Source organism: Vespa velutina, chromosome 7, assembly GCF_912470025.1.
Source record: "Vespa velutina chromosome 7, iVesVel2.1, whole genome shotgun sequence".
Taxonomy (NCBI): domain Eukaryota; kingdom Metazoa; phylum Arthropoda; class Insecta; order Hymenoptera; family Vespidae; genus Vespa; species Vespa velutina.
In genome coordinates, this window is record NC_062194.1 from 6527410 (window position 1) to 6547145 (window position 19736).

The following is a 19736-nucleotide window of genomic DNA, read 5'->3' on the forward strand; positions in this document are numbered from 1 at the left end:
AACCCGTTCGTTATTTGTAAAAACGACGTCCATGCAAAGCCCTTTTAATGGCGATGAAATCGACACTTTTAATTACAAGCTGAAGCTCCTACTCTTTCTATCTCTCTCTCTTTCTCTCTTTCTCTTTCTCTCTCTCTTTTATCTTTCTTCCATCTTTCTCAGAACAACCAACGAGAATTCATCCTCGACAACAGCATCGTTCGATCTCGAATCTGAGCGCGATAGATGGTGCTCTCTCATTCTCTTTCCCTTCCGCTCCGTCTCTCCTCCTTTTCTCGTCTATGCTTGTCGACGAAGTAGGAACATCGAGGAAAAAATTCACGGTGCTTCCGTAGCAGCGAGCTCATTGTCCTTCTATTTCCAACATGATGCGCGCGCCAAGCGTAACACCTTTCAAAAAATCTCCAACCCCTTTCTCTTCTCTCTCTCTCTCTCTCTCTCTCTCTCTCTTTCTCTCTTTCTTTTTCTTCATCCTTCTTCTTCTCCTCCTCCTCTACTTCCTTCTTCTTTTACAAAGATTCGTCCTCATATTGTTTATGAAACATCGTCGTTAGAAATATGAATGTAAGCTCAGTGACCCCGGACTTAGCAACATGAATATTGCTATGAGCTTTTCTCCATTAAATAATGGATTATCATTATTTCTTCTGAAATAAAGGTATGACATTAAATAATTCACTATGAGAATATTGAGGTGACAAAAGGGCTAAATAAATAAATAATTTCTCAAGTTGAAAAATAATACGAACTTTTTGAAAACTTTTATCTATACTCAATCTATGCCGAATTCGATAAGAAGCTGATAAAAGTGAAGGATTTTCGAAAGTGAATCATTTAATAATCTTCAACTTTGTGTTTTAGACGCCCCACCGGTTCTGCTTTATTCCTTCATCGAACAGACTCTTCAACCAGGGCCAGCAGTGTCATTAAAATGTTCCGCTGCTGGAAATCCTACGCCGCAGGTCACTTGGGCTTTAGATGGTTTCCCCTTACCAACTAATGGAAGGTAATTCGTCCGAATTCGTGTAAAATGTTTCGTGAAAAGCAAAGACTTTTGAAATTCGTTGTATCGATATCAACATCGATATAGAGAATACAAAAAATATATATATATATATATATTAGGTTGGAAACTATGAAACGGGCGTTAAATGAAAATAAATAACTAAACAAAAACGCCAGTTTCCAACCTAATATATATATATATATATATAATCGCTAAAAAAAGTCGATCTTTTTTCGGGCAATGAATATTTCTTTTTTCTTTTTTCCACACACGCAGCATATCGTAATATACGTATTAGATAATATTCACGTATGCGTAAAATGTTTTTCTCACTAGGGCAACTTCAATTTCGCGATAGCCTAGCTAGAAACGAGAATATTTATTGCGTCGATCAAATATTGCGAATATCGATAAAATAGATGATCGCGAGAAAAAGATACGCGTCGATACGCCCCGAGCTATACTTCTTTTCTCTCTGCCGTATAGTTTAACGACTGATCGACATAAAAAGATTCTTTCCTTCCTCTCTTGTCCTCTTTTGATCTCGTCATATTAGCTCTTCTCATTTTCGCGTTTTTTCTTCTTCGCCAAAAAAAAAAAAAGGGAAAGAGGATAAAAAAAAAATAATAAAAATAAAAAAGAAAACGTGTTTATTCGTTCAACGTCAACTCGTTAAAGATAATAACCACGTTCGCTGTTATTCTTTCAATATGGTTACAACGTGATATAAAATTTTACGAGGTCATTCGTGGTAACGACGAAACAATAAATTGCCCTAATTTGATCGGATCTCGAATGTTATTTTTAAGGTTCGTCATAGGACAATACGTGACGGTACACGGTGATGTAATATCGCACGTTAACATTAGTCACGTGATGGTCGAAGATGGCGGAGAGTATTCCTGTACGGCCGAAAATCGTGCTGGCAAAGTTACGCATGCTGCACGTCTCAACGTTTACGGTAATTAAAGACAACGAAAGATTCGTTCTCCTCGTTCAAGTCTAGAAATCGAGTACTTTTTCTCAGGTCTACCTTACATCCGATTAATTCCAAAAGTAACCGCCGTGGCTGGAGAGAAGCTTAGTTTGAAGTGTCCAGTAGCTGGATATCCGATAGAAGAAATCAAATGGGAACGAGCGAATCGCGAATTGCCAGACGATCTTCGACAGAAGGTTCTTCCAGACGGGACCTTGGTGATAATAAGCGTCCAGAAGAATATAGACGCTGGAGTATATACCTGCTGGGCTCGTAACAAGCAAGGACACAGCGCAAGAAGATCAGGAGATGTCGCAGTAATCGGTAAGGCTTTAATTTCAAGATTCGAAATTTACAGAAATGTCGTAGATGCAACGAAAATAGCGCGATTTGACGTACAAGAGGACGAGATCGAACGAGCAAATTCGACTGAGGAAAAGTCGAATGACGTTTATCTTCGAAAGGAGAAAAAAAAGAAGATCTCGAACGAGAAAGAAGATAAATAATAAATTGCAGAAAAAAGGCGGCGCCGTCGAGATGGAGAGATCCAGGACGACGCATTAGAGCTCGCCCTATGCCTTTCTCCACGCTCACGAACGATCGTTATTGTTATTTCAGTTCCCCCAAAAATTAGCCCGTTCACGGCAGATCGCGATCTTCATCTCGGCGAACGAACTACCCTAACTTGTTCCGTGACGAGGGGCGATCTGCCATTATCCATCTCATGGCTCAAGGATGGAAGGTCGATGGGACCATCGGAACGCGTCACTGTTACCAATATGGACCAGTACAATAGCATACTGATGATTGAAAGTTTATCTCCAGATCACAACGGCAACTACTCGTGTGTGGCCCGTAATCTGGCCGCAGAGGTATCGCACACGCAGCGGCTAGTGGTTCATGGTAATCCTCCTCTAGGCCCCCTTCAATTTTGCCCGACGACCACCTGACCGCCCGAATTTATGCGTGCGTGGATGTTGTGCGAGTGTGAAAGACCTGCTCGAAGATCGAGAGCGACTTCAGGAATAACCGAGCATTTTTTTCTTTTTTTATCTGTCTTGCATTTACTACTATTTTTTCTCTTATTAATATAATATATATGCTTTAACGCGCAACCTCTCGGTATGTCTCGATATATTTTCATTCGCAATTATAAATGCTGAACTATATTATAAACGCTCGATTCCTGCGCGCTGCTTCGAGAAGACGTATTCTTTCGATGCCTTTCCTAACGTCACTAGGAATGTAGAGACCTGGTAAATCCAATGACGACTCACGTTTAGCGTGAGTGCTATTCCTCATGCACGAAACCTAACCCTTCAATTCTCTTCTGTTTCCTATTCGACGGTTTTTCTCCTTCCCGACCTCTCGACAATCCACGGCTTTTCTCCGTGAGTACTTTCTTGGAATATGTCAATCGCAAAAATGTCATATTAGGTTTCTAAGAAAGAATAACCGTTCCAGGAAAGTATTCACCGGGAGTGACGCTACGGTCGAAGAAAACAGCATGTATGTACCTCGATCGAATATACGAACACTCCTATGTACACTCACGGAGGAACGACGCGAGAATATCGAAAGGACGTCGAATGCTCGCTCTTTTTTGCGTTGAAACGAACGTACGTTGTGTGAATGGTGCGATGCTAATGATTATATGTAAAAGTGAGGGCGGCAGGGTCTGGTCCGCGGCGGGGCCAACCTCTCTCTCCTCTACATTGCTACGTTACTATACTGCCTCTATTGTACATATATTCTATATATATACATATTATATTCCATATATACATGGACGTACTACTGTCTATAATATATATATACATACTTACTATCAACTATGATGCTATATATATATATTTATACATACATATATATATTATGACACATATTACCTGGTACCAGGTTCTTGCGTTTTTTTGGTGCCATCTTTTTCTCGCTCTCACGTATGGTTCTCTCTTCTCTCTTGACCTTTTCCAGTACCCCCTATTATTGAGCCATTTACGTTCCAAGAGGGCCTTTCCGAGGGGATGCGGACGCGGACGGTGTGCGGGGTCGCGGCGGGTGATCCACCCCTAACCATATCCTGGCTGAAAGACGGCCAAAGTCCCTTTTCCTTGATGCCGAATTTGGCCTCCGTTGCAAACATCTCCCAACTGGATCCCTACTCGAGCCTCCTCAGTATAACGAACCTCGCGGCCGAGCACTCCGGCGACTATACCTGCGTCGCCGCGAACCCCGCCGCCGAGGTCAGGTACACGGCCAAGCTACAGGTAAAAGGTAACTAGATGATCGGCAACCCTTATCCATCACAATTTCCCTTGATAAATCCAACACACGTCGATTCTCGAGTATCCATGACCTCAACGAATCCTTATAAGTCTCCACCCTCGACGCCGACTTTGCGATTTGTTCCTTCAAAATTTTTTTTCACCGTGTTAAAAATCTAAATGACAATTCATCGAATCGTAAGATCAACGAAAATAATCCATTTCTATGATCTTACCTTTCTTCGATCCTTCGAATATTTAGTTTCATCAATTTCTTTATATACATTTATATTCGGCAAAATAATTCGGAATTATAACAAAGAAAGTTACTCGATTCAAGTGAAATATAACGCATGTCGTCGGGGTTGAAAGATATCCTTCAAAATCATTATCATGTATCGTAAACCAATAAGCAGTATCACCTAACGAATTGATTTCCACCATCATCCATTACCATTTAATACGTCATTACGCTTACGGCTCGGGCCCTGCGTCACGATCTACTATCATCAGCGTGTTCTCGTTGGGACCGTAAATCAAACGGATATAGAGGAAACATAATTAAAAAATAAAGAGAGAGAAAAATAGAGAAAGAGAGAGAGAGAGATAGAGAGAGAGAGAGAGAGAGAGAGAGAGACAAACATTGATATTATTGTTAATGAAGTTTAAAAAAAAAAAAGAAAAAAAAACTGCTGTAGTGTCCCAACGAGATCACGATCGTATAGTATCCTGAGACAAATCGCACATCCTTTTTTCCTTAATAAAAATCCATACCAGAGCCTTCATCCTATCTTTCCAAAAGACACACAGTGTGTATTACATTTACGTTGCTTTGGCTCTCTGGGAATGCATCGGTATCTCGTGGACCCCCCGAGGTTTGCTTGACTTGACCGAATCATAAAGGTAACAGTTTGCACCTTTCCTTATTTTAATCGTTTTAACGAGGAATCGAAAAAAAAAAGTGAAAAAAAATATATATATATCAATTGAACGATCTCTCGATTATCTTCTGGCCTGCGTGCGTTCGTGTATGTGAGCATTACATATCTCTTATCGCATGTTCTTTTTTATATTATACAAATTAGATCTCTGTTTGCATATATACATATATAAATATACATTCTATATATATATATATTATACATTATTATATACCTATGTATACATATTATTCTCTTAATTACGTAATTCAATGTTTCGTACACCTTTAAATTGCGAGCACGCCACTACACTCACGAGCAGAAACTTCCACCGACCTTGCGCTGGCTCTCCTTTGGGCTCGTTGGAAGGCAGTCTTTTTTATTCACTTTTTTGCATGCTTTCTCACCATCTTTCTATTTCTCTTTCTCTTTCTCTAACTATCGTCTGTCTCACTCCTTTTTCATCTTTCCTTTTTCACAATGAGGCGAGAAAGCTGCCGATTTAGACTTTCAAAGTTCGATGCTACGAAGAGATATAAGAAACGCTAATGACGCAAACGACGGTAAACTAATGTGCATGCGAAAGTTACGATAAAATTTCTAACAAGTTCGAGCTTGAAATCCGAACGGCAAAGATTCGTGCCTCTTTGTGAATCGGTAATGTAGACCAGTAGTACGTATATTATTATATTAAATTTGTATTTATTAAACTAGTCGTTAGAAGCGGGTACTTATATATTATTTATATATATATATATATATATATATATATATATATATTTTATATGCCTTTCCACGATACATATTAATACCGGTGCTCTGCCGATAAGCTCTCACCCACCCTCACTTGTATCCCGCCCACTTGCGCCTTTTCTTCCAAGAGTTCTACTTGTTTATCACGCCACGTTTTTAAACGAGTATTATTATACTTACATTACGTATATACATACCTATATTATATATTGTCGCACGCGTCGGTGCGTGGCCGATATTTTTGCCGTTTTGTAAAACGTTGAAATTCCCACTCACAGTATTTCGCTTCTGCAGCGTTTTTCACCACTGTAAAAGTAGAACCCGCTAAACAGAGCATCCAATTGATTACCCAAAATTATCGAACGTATCGATGCGCGGCGGACAATACACGTACACACAGAGCATATAATCATCTAAATTAATCCTAACGCTTAATTGACGAAACGCTATGCGATGACTGGAATATCTTATTGATTTATGGTCATCGCTGTACAATGTTGTATTATTAATCGTGACGTCTGGCATCGACACACGTTATTAAACCAAACTTTCCCCTATCTCATCCACTAACCTTCATTCACTCTATTATGTAATATATCTTTATCACTATCTCTCTCTCTCTCTCTCTCTCTCTCTCTCTCTCTCTCTCTCTCTATCTATCTATCTATCTATCTATCTATCTATCTATCTATCTATATATATATATATCTATCTTTCTCTCTCTCTCTTTCTCTCTCTCTCTCTCTCTATCTCTGTCTCTCTATCTATCTTTCTGTCTTTCTCTATCTCATAAAATAATTCTTCACTTTTCATAAAACGAAAGAAATATATAATTAGCATACTAATTCGATCTTGCATCATCAAGAACAGATTATCAATCGCGCTAAAAAGTGGAACAATAAGTAAAAGAAAAAAAATATAAAAAAGGAAAGATATAAAAAGAAGGAACGTTGCTTATTCGTCGGCGAAACGATAGATTTGAAATTCAACTTCGTTCTCGAAATATATATATAATAGAAGATATCGGCCGATAACGAATAAACGTTTCGTTAAAAGAGCTCGTTCCTTCTTAACGTTTTTGTGTATATTCTTCTATTCTTTTTTTGTCTTATTCTTTTTCTTTTTTTTTTTTTTTTTTTTTTTTTTTATTCATATCTTTTCTCACGACGTACCTGTCTTTAAATTGCTAACGACCAGTAAAAGATAATGAATTTGGGAACCGCGACAGACGTGTCTGAAGATACGCGTTCTAATTTCCAGTTCCTCCGCGATGGATCGTCGAACCGACAGACAGCATAAGCGTTGAAAGGAACAGGCACGTTGCTTTGCATTGTCAAGCACAAGGTGTACCGACGCCTGTTATCGTTTGGAAAAAAGCTACGGGTGAGTAGCTCGAAAGAAGAAATAAAAAAGAAAAAAAAAAGAAGGAAAGAATGAAAGAATAAAAAAAAAACAAAAAAAAAGCAAAAAAAAAATATAAACATTACTCTTGGAACGAAGTTTAAGCTTACGGCATTTAATCGCAGGAAGCAAATCTGGCGAATACGAGGAGTTGCGGGAACGGGCGTACACTAAAATTCTAAGCAATGGAACGCTCCTTTTACAACACGTGAAAGAGGACAGAGAAGGTTTTTATCTTTGTCAAGCGAGCAACGGTATAGGATCTGGCATAGGCAAGGTTGTGCAATTAAAAGTTAATTGTAAGTACCTCGCAAAATTTCTCATATAGAATAATATTTTATATTATTAAAGTGTGCACTTGTGCTTATTATTAACTTATATAGCATCGCCGTACTTCGCTGCACCCTCGCGATTGGTAACGATTAAGAAAGGAGACACCGCTACGTTACATTGCGAGGTACACGGAGACAAGCCAGTGACTGTAAAATGGTTGAAAGGCGGAAAAATTGAATTGAATCCTTCGACGAATTATCGGTAATATAGAGAACGCTCTTTATTCTACGCGGAAAGAGAGAAGGGAAAATCGTGTTGAAATAAAATTTTTTATATAATTCATCATTTTTTTTTTTGTATTTTTTTTTTTGTATTTTTGTTTTTTTTTCCCCCTTTTTTTTCTTTCTTCACAAAGAGTCACCGTGAACCAAGAACCAACGCCCGACGGTGTTATCGCACAAATGCAAATTTCCTCGGCCGAAGCATCCGACAGCGGAGCATATTTTTGTCAAGCTAGCAATCTTTACGGTCGCGATCAACAACTTGTACAACTCCTCGTACAAGGTACGAAGTATATATCGGATAGATGGGATAAATATCTCGTATTAGGCAAAAGATATTGTAAATTTTTATCGTCTCGTTTAGAACCACCACAACCTCCAAACACTTTAGAAACAGCCATGGTAGCTAGTCGAAGTATAAACGTTAAGTGGCAACACAAGTCTCAAGATACCAGTGAAGTTACCAAATACATACTTCAATATAAGGAAGGCGAAGGTAAGAGAATTATTTCTACGATATAACAGTAAGGAAATTAAGCGTAAATTCGTTGATCAGGTGGTATGTGGCAACAACAAGAATTTGTCGGACCTCCTTTACCTTACGCTGCTTTAATCGACGATCTTAAACCTGCTACAAGATACACGATACGAGTAATCGCTGAAGGACCAGCAGGTCGTTCGGCTCCTTCAACGGAACTATTGGTTAGAACCGAACCTCAAAGACCCGCAGGACCTCCAGTTAATCTCGCTGCAAGAGCACTTTCTTCCTCGGAAATTTTGATTACTTGGTCACCACCATTGCCCGAACTTCGTCATGGTGACATACAAGGCTTTAATGTCGGCTATAGAGAGACTAGGTAACGAAATTTCTTCCCGTCGATTAACTCGTTCTAAACTTCATTGAATTTACTGTCTATTCTATTGAAACGACGATAAGAGCGAAAATTCATTAGAAAATGGCTAACGACAAATTTACGCTAAGATAAAAGTCTTAAACGATCTTTCTAGCTCAGGAAATCCATCGTACAATTTCACTTCTGTATCCGGAGATGGTGAGGAAGGGGGCGGTGAACTTCGATTGACGGGTCTTCGACCTTACACGAGATACTCCTTGGTCGTTCAAGCGTACAATCAAGTCGGATCTGGACCTTTATCCGAGCCATTACTAACGCAGACATTAGAGGATGGTGAGACTCGAAATTACCTTCCGGCGAGATCAATATGACGCTAACGTTGATTGCTACAAAGCTTCAGAACTTGTTCCTTTTCAGTTCCCAGTAAACCACCGGAAGATGTGAGATGTGCTGCGCTTACTTCGCAATCTCTACAAGTATCTTGGCAACCACCTCCTAATACTCATAGTAATGGCATTATTCAAGGTTATAAATTGAATTACGAGCCGATTTTAGCGGACGCATGGCGTGGTGTGGATGAAATGGAAGTAAGCACATTGCGTTGTGAAAGTAATCCAATTAAAAATATGAAGAGAACGTTATTCTAAAATGATATATATATATACTATATGTATATATATATATATACTATATATATATATATATACTATATATGTATATATATATACTATATATATATATATATATATATATATATATATATATACTTTTGTCGTAGGTACGTAAAACTAGTGCTTTAACGATAGTCCTCACAGATCTAAGAAAGTATACAAATTATACGATACAAGTACTAGCCTATACGAGAGTAGGAGATGGAGTTCCTACTACTGTTACTTATTGTCAGACAGAAGAAGATGGTATTGTTATTACAGCTATTCTACTTTATCCTTATTGTACCGATTCTAATTTAACTTTATTACAGTACCTGGAAGTCCAGCGGATATTAAAGTGGTCGTGAGTTCGCCTCAGGCTCTTTTTATTTCCTGGCTGCCACCATTGGAGCCTAATGGAATTATCACAAAATACAATCTCTATACTAGGTACATCATAGTTTAATCAAATTTATAAAAATCAACTTTTATCCGAGTTATAATTTGGATTAAATATTAACTCTAAAACGAAAGAACTTTTATCCAAATAATATTGTAGAGTTGTCGACGGTCAGGGAGAATTAAATCATGGCAAGAGGACATTACCAGCTACGAACACTCATTTCGAAGCAACGGGCTTACAACAACACGTAGAATATCAATTTTGGGTAACAGGTAATACTCGAGTCGGTGAAGGCCAAAGTTCGAAAGTTGCAGCTCAAGTACCAACTAATAGAGTACCCGCAAGGATCACGTCCTTTGGTGGTCATGTTGTAAAACCATGGAGAGGTTCTGCTACTTTAGCTTGCAATGAGGTTGGAGATCCCACTAGAGAATGGTACAAAGGAGCCATTGAACAAATTCGAACCGATACTACCAGAAACGCACAAATTTTACCAACCGGCGAACTCGTCCTTTCGAATTTACAATCACAAGATTCTGGAAATTATACCTGTCAAGTGGAAAACGCCCAAGGGGGTGATAAATTACATTACACTCTTACAGTGCAAGGTAATATATATTTTTATAGAATTTATCTATACTTAAATTCGTATCACTTTGTATTTATACTTTCTCTAGTTCCACCCAATGCACCTGTATTATATGTAACGAGTTCAACATCGAGTAGTATATTATTACATTGGAAAGCTGGTTATCACGGAGGTGCTCCTCTAACCGGTTACACGTTACATTATCGTACAACGCATGGCAACTTAGACGAATTACATCTCTCTAGACATGCTACTAATCACGAGCTAAAGGTAAGCTTTCGAGAGAAATATTTTTAATACATTATAATTCAAGAGGTATATTCGCAAATTTTTTATTTCAACAGGGTCTTTTATGTGGAAATACTTATCAATTGTATTTAACATCGCATAATAAAATTGGTAGTAGCCCTTCGTCGCCGGTACTTTCTGTACGAACTCAAGGCCAAGCACCAGGAATACCACCGTCCGCGGCTTTTCTTAGCCCCAACTCGACAACGTTGGTTCTAAGATTACACGTTTGGCCTGACAATGGATGTCCTATACTTTACTTCGTTATTCAGTACAGACCTGCAAACGAATTTCATTGGACTTTAGTGTCTAACAGCGTTAAAATGCAACGAAGATTCGTCGTAACAAATTTAACACCTAGTACGGTTTATCAATTGAAGGTCGAAGCTCATAACGTTGCTGGAAGCAATCAAGCGGAATTCAGTTTCGTGACATTGACGAAGGAAGGTGGTAAGCTCGAACGACGTTAATAAACTCCGCTTGAATCGCTTGAAAAGTTCGTCATTGCGCTCATTAATCAGCTGGTGAAATAATAAAATTGTAAAAATTATATCCACAAAAAGCACTGTGTTCCTGTAACCTTGCAGAACCACCGCCTCCAGAATTATCGAAACGTGGAATAGCATCTGTTATACCATTCTATGCGGATGTAAAAGTTATGCTGCCTTTGATAATCGCTACATTTGCTCTGGTCACGACGGCCATAATAGTTGCTTTCCGTTGGCGAAACAGTAAGTTTTCTTAATAAAAAATATAAATTTAAAACCAAATATAATTAAAATCAAATACAATAGAGAATATATTTTAGGATATTTGGGAGACAGAGTTCAAAGACCGATGAAGGAGTCCCAAGAAAATCAACAAAACGCGGAAACACAACGAGAACGTTATTACGCAACTATTCACAAGGTCGCCCTGCAACAGGCAGCAAATACGGGTGCAGGGCCCGACAAGATTCCAGGTGAACCTTTGTTACGATACGGACGACAGCCAGGTTTGGTACTATAATTACTGTACAGGTAAAATGCGCATCGCCCATCCAATCATGCGATTTTCACGATGCAACAGTAGGTCGATGAGAGAACGATATTCAAAGAATTAACCAATTATGATATTCGTTAAATATAATTTAGGTTTGGTCAATCTTCGAATATCTATCGGAAATCGATCGCTGAATGTATAACGCGTCACATCAAAGGTATAAATACATTATCATCAATCGACATATTTGATCCTGTCAACATCTTTCTAGATACACGGATATCCAGAATTATTGGTCAGACGCGATTTGAAAGGTAGGCAATGCCTCTAATGGGTTACAGAGACAGCGGAGGACATCTCGCCGTACGCTACGTTCCAGCTTTCGGAGGGTGGCGGGGGAAGCCTGGCAGGGCTGGGAGGATTGGGAGGACTGGGAGGCGCGGCGGAAGCATCTGCGGCAGGCCTACATCCGAACAATACTCTTCTTCACAGTTTCATGTATCACGAGCACGCTATGACCGAGGGCTGCGCGAGTCCTCCGCCAGCGGCAACGGTAAAAAATTTATCTATCTTAGAATTATTTTCTAATATTATTTATATAAAATGAAGTATCGATCGAACTTTTCTTTTTTTCTTTCTTTTATATATATATATATATATGAATATAGAGTATGAAGAGTGTCTCGTCGAGGAGACGACAACAGAGGAAACAACAAACCCCGGGCGACGTCGAGAGCGACGAGAGCGAGTCTGACCCGGATCAGCTGACGAGCTCTCGCACAGAGTCTTCCAATCAACTCGACGCTGGCAAACTCAAACACAGTACGTTATATTATCTCTAATCCTTCTAAAATCCATCTTATCGAACGAATTATTATTATAAGGAAACAATCTTTCAGTTCGAGCCGTTTCAGACTTCATTTATCACGGTACGTCGAGCACTTCCTCGGACATCTCGCCGATGTCGGAACAGAAATCACTGCCACGAAGAGGACGATCTAGGTAATTAATACATTTTGTTGTTTTTTTAATTATTAGTTGCTGTTTAAGAATTTTCAAATTTTTAACAATCTTTTTCGGTAAATTATGCTTAATATAATTTTGATTGTTCTTTTATTTTGCTTTATGTATGTTTAAACATTAAATAATTAAGGGGAAACAGTAATTAATTTTCAATATCTAATTGTTATATAAAATAAGAAAATTTTAATACATATAAATATTTAATATAATATAATTTAATATTATATAATTTTATATAAAATGAGAAAATTTTAATACATATATATATATATATATATATATATATATATGTATGTATGTATTTATATATAATATATAACGTTACTTACCATTAGAAAAATTGACGTCTTAATCTTCATTGAGCCAGTTCGGAAAAATGGATCGCTCGTTGTTATTTACATTTGTTACATTCATAATCACAGTATCGAATCATATTAAACAATATGATACTTTCAAATCCCCTGTGGAAATATAAACCTCGATAATAATTAATGTAAAATGACATAACAATAACATTGAGCGTATCTACATTTTCCCATGAATTTTATACCGACACGGTTCCATAATCAAACATCATGAACGTCGATTATTATAAATCGATAAACACGTTGAATAAATAATATTATTATTGTCACAGATAATTTATTAATACAAATATTGATATTATATCGATTAATATACGACAACAAATAATCGCTAATATTTTTAAGACACCGTAACTTTTATTTTTCGATATTCCTTATTTTTTTATTTGTATTTACTCACCAACAAAACTAATATTGTACAGATATATAATGAATGACAAAAATATTCGGACATTATAGTATATTTGAATAAATCGGTATATATATTTCGATTGTTCTTGAATAAAAAAAAAAATTTTTTTTTCCTTTTATGTATCACTTATTGTGATTAACAAAAATATATTATACAACTTAATGTATTTATATTTAGCCATTACAATTTTATACACATTATAAATGAAATATTGTTTGATTTTCATATTACAAAAATATTCGGACGTCAATACCACTAATATCAAATAAAATATTTTTTAAATCATTTGGCGAAATTTCAATATTTGGTGGCATAGATCTTTTGATTTTGGACGTGTTTTAATCGTTTATACTAGAAATAATTTTTTTTAAATATTCGGGTCTTATTTGTTGCCATACTTCTTATAATTTTTTCCTTAACCCTTTTTTTTGTATGGAAGTTAAATGTAGTCATCGGTCTAATTCATTCTATAGATTATCGATAGAATTTAAATCTGATGATTGAGATGAACAACCCTGATTGATGGTCTAAAATATAAAGCTTAAATACGTACGAATGATGTTTCTTTCTTATATATCTGCGTATGGATTAGACTGGCCAATAAGTGATGTCGAATTTTCAATAAAAAAATAACTAATATTTTTAATTTAGATATAAAATACTGAAAATTCCTATATTATTGAACCATCCAATAAATACGTTAAAAACAACGTAAAACGACAGCTTATTTACTTTTTTTAAATGATTTACTCTGTTTCCCTTTAAAACAATCGCGATTATGTTTTTATTAAAAAGTGATTTTACGTTAAATAATTTCTAATCAGCATAAAGTAAATCTTATTTATTTTTTTTTTACGGCTATCTTTTAAGATGGCATGTTCCCAGCAGGAATTCACTGCGTACGTTGCTTCCGCCGATATCGGTTGCGGAGACTGCTTTTGTAGCGGGTAATCAAGGCAACGTCGTTCCGCAACATGGAAATGGTGATCGTCCTGAGCTGAGCGAGGCCGAATGTGACATCGATTCTTTGAAGAAGCTCAAACTAGGCCTTAGGAGTTCCCTTTGGTCAAGACCGAGTACTCAAAATAATCCTTCCTCCGATTACTCTATCGCCGTCTAACTTCTCGGGCGTTACCACGATCGACCGAATACTCCAAATTCTCTTCCAAAAGACCCTTTCATCCCTTTTCGTGGTCCAAGTTGAATAGATAAAGAATACAATTTAATCTTCTTTCCCGTGTCTCGTCGAGAAGCTATGATGCTTAATTAAAGAACAGCGAATGAGAGATATAAATAGATGGAGAGAGAGAGAGAGAGAGAGAAAAAGAGAAAGAGAAAGAGAGAGAAAGAAAATAGTTGAACGCGCCGTTAATAGACGCACGATTTGAAAAATTCGGATTAATCCAAACGAATGACACGACAAGACACGTTATACGTTGAGCGTGTACGTATTAGAAATGGGCGTGCGTGAACACGATTAATACAAATTTCTAATCGTATATACGCGTGAGTGCCAAAGATAATAAAAATAAGGAAAGAAATGATGAAATATACTCGTATGGTACGAATAGAACCGCGCGAAATTTGAAAATTCGTATATAATGCGATGAGAGGACGTAAGGCGACACCAAGAGAAGAGATTTTAGTCTTCTTCGTATTTCATGTACCTTCGTAATATAGAAATATATATATATATATTTCTCGCGACCACTTTTATCCGAGCGGTAATAATCGAAAACACATATCGATCGGCTATCGAAAAGTAACCGTGTGACATCTTTCGTATTGCCAAAATGTAAAACTCTTTTTACATATAATAAAATGTATCGCGATCACCGGGATACGTCGAACGAGACTGATTTTTATCTCTAGTTTATAAAATTCTCCGAATTATTTATTCGACGCGTTCAATAAGAACATCTTCTTGTTCGGTGTCATCTTCCTTCTTAACATCGCAAAGAAACACGCGAACGGCCGGTGCGAAGAGCCAAAGAGAAGAGAATAATATAAATATAGGTCGAGGTATTGATAAACAAAAGAAAAAAAAAAAAGAGCAAGAAAGAAAGACAAACGAGAAATAAAATAGTGGAACGAAGGGATAGAAATATGGAGATGATTTTCGTCCTCGGGACGAAACTCGATGAATCGTTGGACTCTGTTACATTGTAAGAGTTTATAACGTACGAGTACACATCGTTAATTACTTTAAATCCGTTATGATCCTAAAAGACTTCTAAATAGTACGTTTTTCCGTGCGACGAAGATGAGGATCTAGTAAGGCTGGAGTGGACTTCATCCAACTCTACGAATTATTATTGTCCACTCTTCGGAGCGTTTAGAGAAAGAGAGAAATAGAAAATGGGGAGAGTAAACAAAAAAAAAATTAGATAAAGAAAGAAAAAAAAAAGGAGGATGAAACGGGAGAGGCGCGGAAAACCGTATCTCTCTTCGAATGTCGCGCACGCTCATAAAAGAAAAAAAAAAAAAAGATTCATCTAATTGTCAGTAAAATACAAAAAAAAAAAAAATCCAAAAAAAACCAAAAAAAAAATACAAAAAAAGAAAAGAATATCAAATCGATCACTGTTGCTATCTTGCGTCCGTTCGACTTTCGCTCGGCCGACGATAAGAGGGAGAAAGAAAATTAATTCGATTTTCGTCGAATCGGTGGCCGTAAGTCGTCGTCGATAGAGTAAATAGAGGTTAGTAGACCTTAAAGATTCCAAGTTCCAAAATATTTCCACGACACTGCCAGTCTGCAGACTATCGAATGGATCCAATAATAATCTTGACTGATCTCCATTGTCTTTCGTAGCGATCACGAATTTTTTCCGAAAGACTGCTTTTTGCGTAAAAAACTACGCTAACACTTGGGAACACACTACACCAAGATTAATAATTATTAATAAGATATTCGTTGGCCAATCATAGTGGTTACTGCCCTAAACTAATAAAGAAAAAAACAAAAAAAAACAAAAAAAAACAAAAAAAAAACAAAAAAAAAGAAGAAAAAAAAATAACAGTGCGCGACAATGCGAAGACGAGGCCAAAATGGTATACGCGTATAATGAATGTGAGAGAAAGCACGGGGACGATAAAGTTTTGTTGAAGACGTTTCGCCTCTTGGTGCATTTTCAAAAATCGACGATACAACTTTAAAGTGTATAGATTTAGTAATAATACAAATTTAAAAAAAAAAAAAAAAAAAGAAAGAAAGAAAAAGAAAGAATGAAATAAAAAAATTATAAAGAACAAAAAGAATTACCATGGATAATATCTTCAACGAAGTTTTGTCGTCATTCTTTTAAAGAACTCGGAGCGAAAACGCGCGTTACGTACAGAGAGAAACGTTGCGTTGGTGTATATAAAATAATAATAATAATAATAATAATAATAAAAGAAAAAAAAATGAAGTAAAAAAAGAAGCACGTCAATCAAACTCGTAGAGTTCGATTCGAATTCGTTAGTATCATTTACCGGGAAGCGGGTATTATTTACGACACGCGAAACAAACACACGTGTTTTAGGTCGGGCACTCGATCGTCCGCCGCCGAATTTTTGTACATTTTTTCATTGCGATCGAATTCCGCCGATCCTTTTTTTCTACGTTAACGATTCGGTAGGAAGACTCAGTGCCACGATTACATTGCGAGATTATACGATGGTCGTTCAAAAAATATGTTAGCGAGATATCTTTGAAGAGATCTGGAATTATTCTAAAAAGAGATTTTTAGACACTCTATACTATATACATGTATATATATGTGTATATCTATATATATATATATATATGTGTGTGTGTGTATCTATCAAGGAATTATTCGACGTATTTTAAAAATATCATTGATCTTTTCAGCTTCGTAACGATATCAATAAATATTGAAATGAAGAATTGAACACGATTGATCTCGCAAGCTCATTTCATGAACGACCCTTGTACGTATAGCGGTACGGTATTTATATAAATATGTTTTATCATATTGGATCGATCGATGATATTCTCTTGAGATCTCCTTACGAATAATATCTTTGGAAGTTAAATTAAAACTATTCGTTGCCGTTCGATCCAGTTTCCGATCGCGATTCGAAGTTACCGTCTTCTTGATCGTCGACTTTCTCGCGAAGAACAAAAAGAAAAAAGACAGAAGATGTGAGAGCAAATCAAACGAACGATTATTATTATAACTATTATTAGTGTCGTTGTAAAAAGTATCTTGCGCGAATGTGGTGGTATGCTTGTGCGAAAGATCTAAAAATCTCTTTTCCCCTCTTTGGAGCGTCATCTCGAATAAAAATAAGAAGAAGAATAAAAGAAAAAAAAAAAAAACAAAAAGGAAAGAAGGAAAGAAAAAAGAAAACAAAAGATAATAAAGCTCGCCGAGATTTTAATTGTCAATAAACTCAATATCTCTGCTGACTGCCAAAATTTCTCTTCCGTTGCGAGACTGCGATTAACGACGTAAATAAATGAATTTGAGCATTATTTCGCTCTAATCATATTAAAAAGTCGAAGATATGAAGTTTCGAAGCACTGCGTCGATCGTAGAATCGATTAAATAAATTGATATCGTGTAAAACATATCCGTTCTTTCGTTATCTCATTTTTTTTTTTTATACAAAAGTACAACAATACCATCCTAGATGAAAAAAAGAAAAAAAAAGGAAGAAAGAAGAAAAATAACGAAAAGTTTAAGAATCCAATACGATCAACTCGATTAAAATCCTGTAAGCTCGGCAAAAGTGGAATCCATATCGTTGCATATATACCTGTACTTCTCCTTTTCTTTAAACAAATAATCTAAAACATACGTACATATAAACGTTACTCTCTTCGATTTAAATTTTAAGAAAAAAAAAAGAAAGAAAGAAAGAAGAGAAAAAAGAAAAAAAAGAACAATTTAATTTTGCCCACCTTCTCTCGAATCTAATTCCTTGACAAGCACCTTGACGGCTTGTTCGGCTATGATTGCTCGCTTCTCAGCTGATTTTAATTTAACTTTCAATTCCTTCAATTGCGCTTTGAACGCTTCCACTCTCCGATTGGCCTACAAGGATAAAAATAAATTACGTAGAACTACAATCGTATTTTTCGATGTTACGTAAACTATCCTACCTTTTCTTCGGATATCTCTAAAGACTTTAATATATTACCGACGATGAACAATTCGTCCTCGCGTTCGACGATTTTACTACGGAAAAGTAAGTATGAAAAAAAGAAAAGAAAAAAAATAAAAGTGAAATTTATTCTAAAATTACTTTGTTACACAAAAGAACGTACGCTTCGCTCGATTTCACTCTTTCTTCCGCGGCTTCGAGTTCGTCCTCAACGAAAGTCAATTTTCGTGAGATCTCGTCGGATTTATTATCGGCATCTTCAGCGATAAGCCTGGCTTCTTTCAACTGTGCCGTCAATTGATCCATTCTTTCCTCGTCCAATTTGCTTCTATTCTCCAAGACCTTACAAATTCTACGTAAAAATTTCTTTGAAGATAATATATATATATATATATATATATATATATATATATATATATATATATAAATATATATATATATATATATATATATATATATATATAAATATGGAATATTAGAAATCTTTTGAAATAATAATAAATGAAATTTCGCGACGAACCGTTTTGCATCTTCTGCGGTTTCCATAGCTTGCGTTAACTTAACTTGTGCAACGAGTCGTCGTTCTTCGGATTTTTCTAAATTTTCCAAACACTGTTGCATCTTTCTATTCAATATTGCCAGTTCGGATTGCGTCTGAAAATAATCGAATGATTAAATTAACGAGAACAAAAGGAAAGATATAAACAAAGGATTAGTCTTGCAAATTTTTCACTAACCACGATATATATTCTTTCCTTCTGTTCGAGACTCTTAATCGACTTTTTTAGATGAGTTTTGCTCACTTGCAAATCATGTTCCATTTGAATTAGTTTCTTTGCCAGTTCTCGTACACCGTCTCTCAATTTTTCTTCCCTACGATTAGCCTCCTTTGCCTGTTGATCGCACATATCGGCTTTATCTATCGCAAGATCTTTCTCGACCTTCAACGTTTGCAAACGTTTCTTGATCGCGTTCATAGTTCGATCGATGTCTATATCGATATACTTATGTATATCGCGGTGATAGAGTAGCGGACCTTCTAATCCAAAGCTCGCGGGTTACTGCACTCGATGACCGATCAAGACAATGCTTTATAGACTCAAAGAAATGCAAAAGAAACAATGTACCGGGTTCTTTAGTTAGACTCAAACGAATTCTTTGACTTGTTCGCGTTCTGGTCTG

General features: G+C 36.5%; 2 protein-coding genes across 6 annotated transcripts in view; one reads left to right on the forward strand and one right to left on the reverse strand.

Annotated features, from left to right (window-relative positions):
* LOC124950719 (Down syndrome cell adhesion molecule-like protein Dscam2) overlaps positions 1 to 18063 on the forward strand; it is a 122409-nt gene extending 104346 nt beyond the window's left edge. For all 5 annotated transcript variants that reach the window (XM_047497879.1, XM_047497877.1, XM_047497880.1 and 2 more), the window contains 24 exons: positions 862 to 1006; positions 1816 to 1967; positions 2034 to 2306; positions 2601 to 2885; positions 3957 to 4256; positions 7180 to 7302; positions 7446 to 7619; positions 7704 to 7854; positions 8009 to 8157; positions 8239 to 8370; positions 8431 to 8731; positions 8883 to 9061; positions 9146 to 9315; positions 9507 to 9645; positions 9711 to 9828; positions 9938 to 10389; positions 10459 to 10640; positions 10715 to 11108; positions 11246 to 11389; positions 11467 to 11652; positions 11981 to 12192; positions 12308 to 12461; positions 12539 to 12641; positions 14310 to 18063. In XM_047497879.1, coding sequence (XP_047353835.1) covers positions 862 to 1006; positions 1816 to 1967; positions 2034 to 2306; positions 2601 to 2885; positions 3957 to 4256; positions 7180 to 7302; positions 7446 to 7619; positions 7704 to 7854; positions 8009 to 8157; positions 8239 to 8370; positions 8431 to 8731; positions 8883 to 9061; positions 9146 to 9315; positions 9507 to 9645; positions 9711 to 9828; positions 9938 to 10389; positions 10459 to 10640; positions 10715 to 11108; positions 11246 to 11389; positions 11467 to 11652; positions 11981 to 12192; positions 12308 to 12461; positions 12539 to 12641; positions 14310 to 14559 — 4868 coding nt within the window. In that variant the 3' untranslated portion in view covers positions 14560 to 18063. The remainder of the gene's footprint in view (positions 1 to 861; positions 1007 to 1815; positions 1968 to 2033; positions 2307 to 2600; positions 2886 to 3956; positions 4257 to 7179; positions 7303 to 7445; positions 7620 to 7703; positions 7855 to 8008; positions 8158 to 8238; positions 8371 to 8430; positions 8732 to 8882; positions 9062 to 9145; positions 9316 to 9506; positions 9646 to 9710; positions 9829 to 9937; positions 10390 to 10458; positions 10641 to 10714; positions 11109 to 11245; positions 11390 to 11466; positions 11653 to 11980; positions 12193 to 12307; positions 12462 to 12538; positions 12642 to 14309) is intronic.
* On the reverse strand, positions 18046 to 19599 carry LOC124950724 (tropomyosin-2-like). Its single transcript, XM_047497895.1, has 6 exons — positions 19292 to 19599; positions 19075 to 19208; positions 18718 to 18906; positions 18553 to 18628; positions 18352 to 18484; positions 18046 to 18237 (listed from the first exon to the last, which is right to left on the reverse strand). The coding sequence occupies exons 1-6, from the start codon at positions 19529 to 19531 to the stop codon at positions 18155 to 18157; spliced, it is 855 nt and encodes a 284-aa protein (XP_047353851.1). The 5' UTR covers positions 19532 to 19599; the 3' UTR covers positions 18046 to 18154.
* Positions 19600 to 19736: the final 137 nt, after the last annotated feature.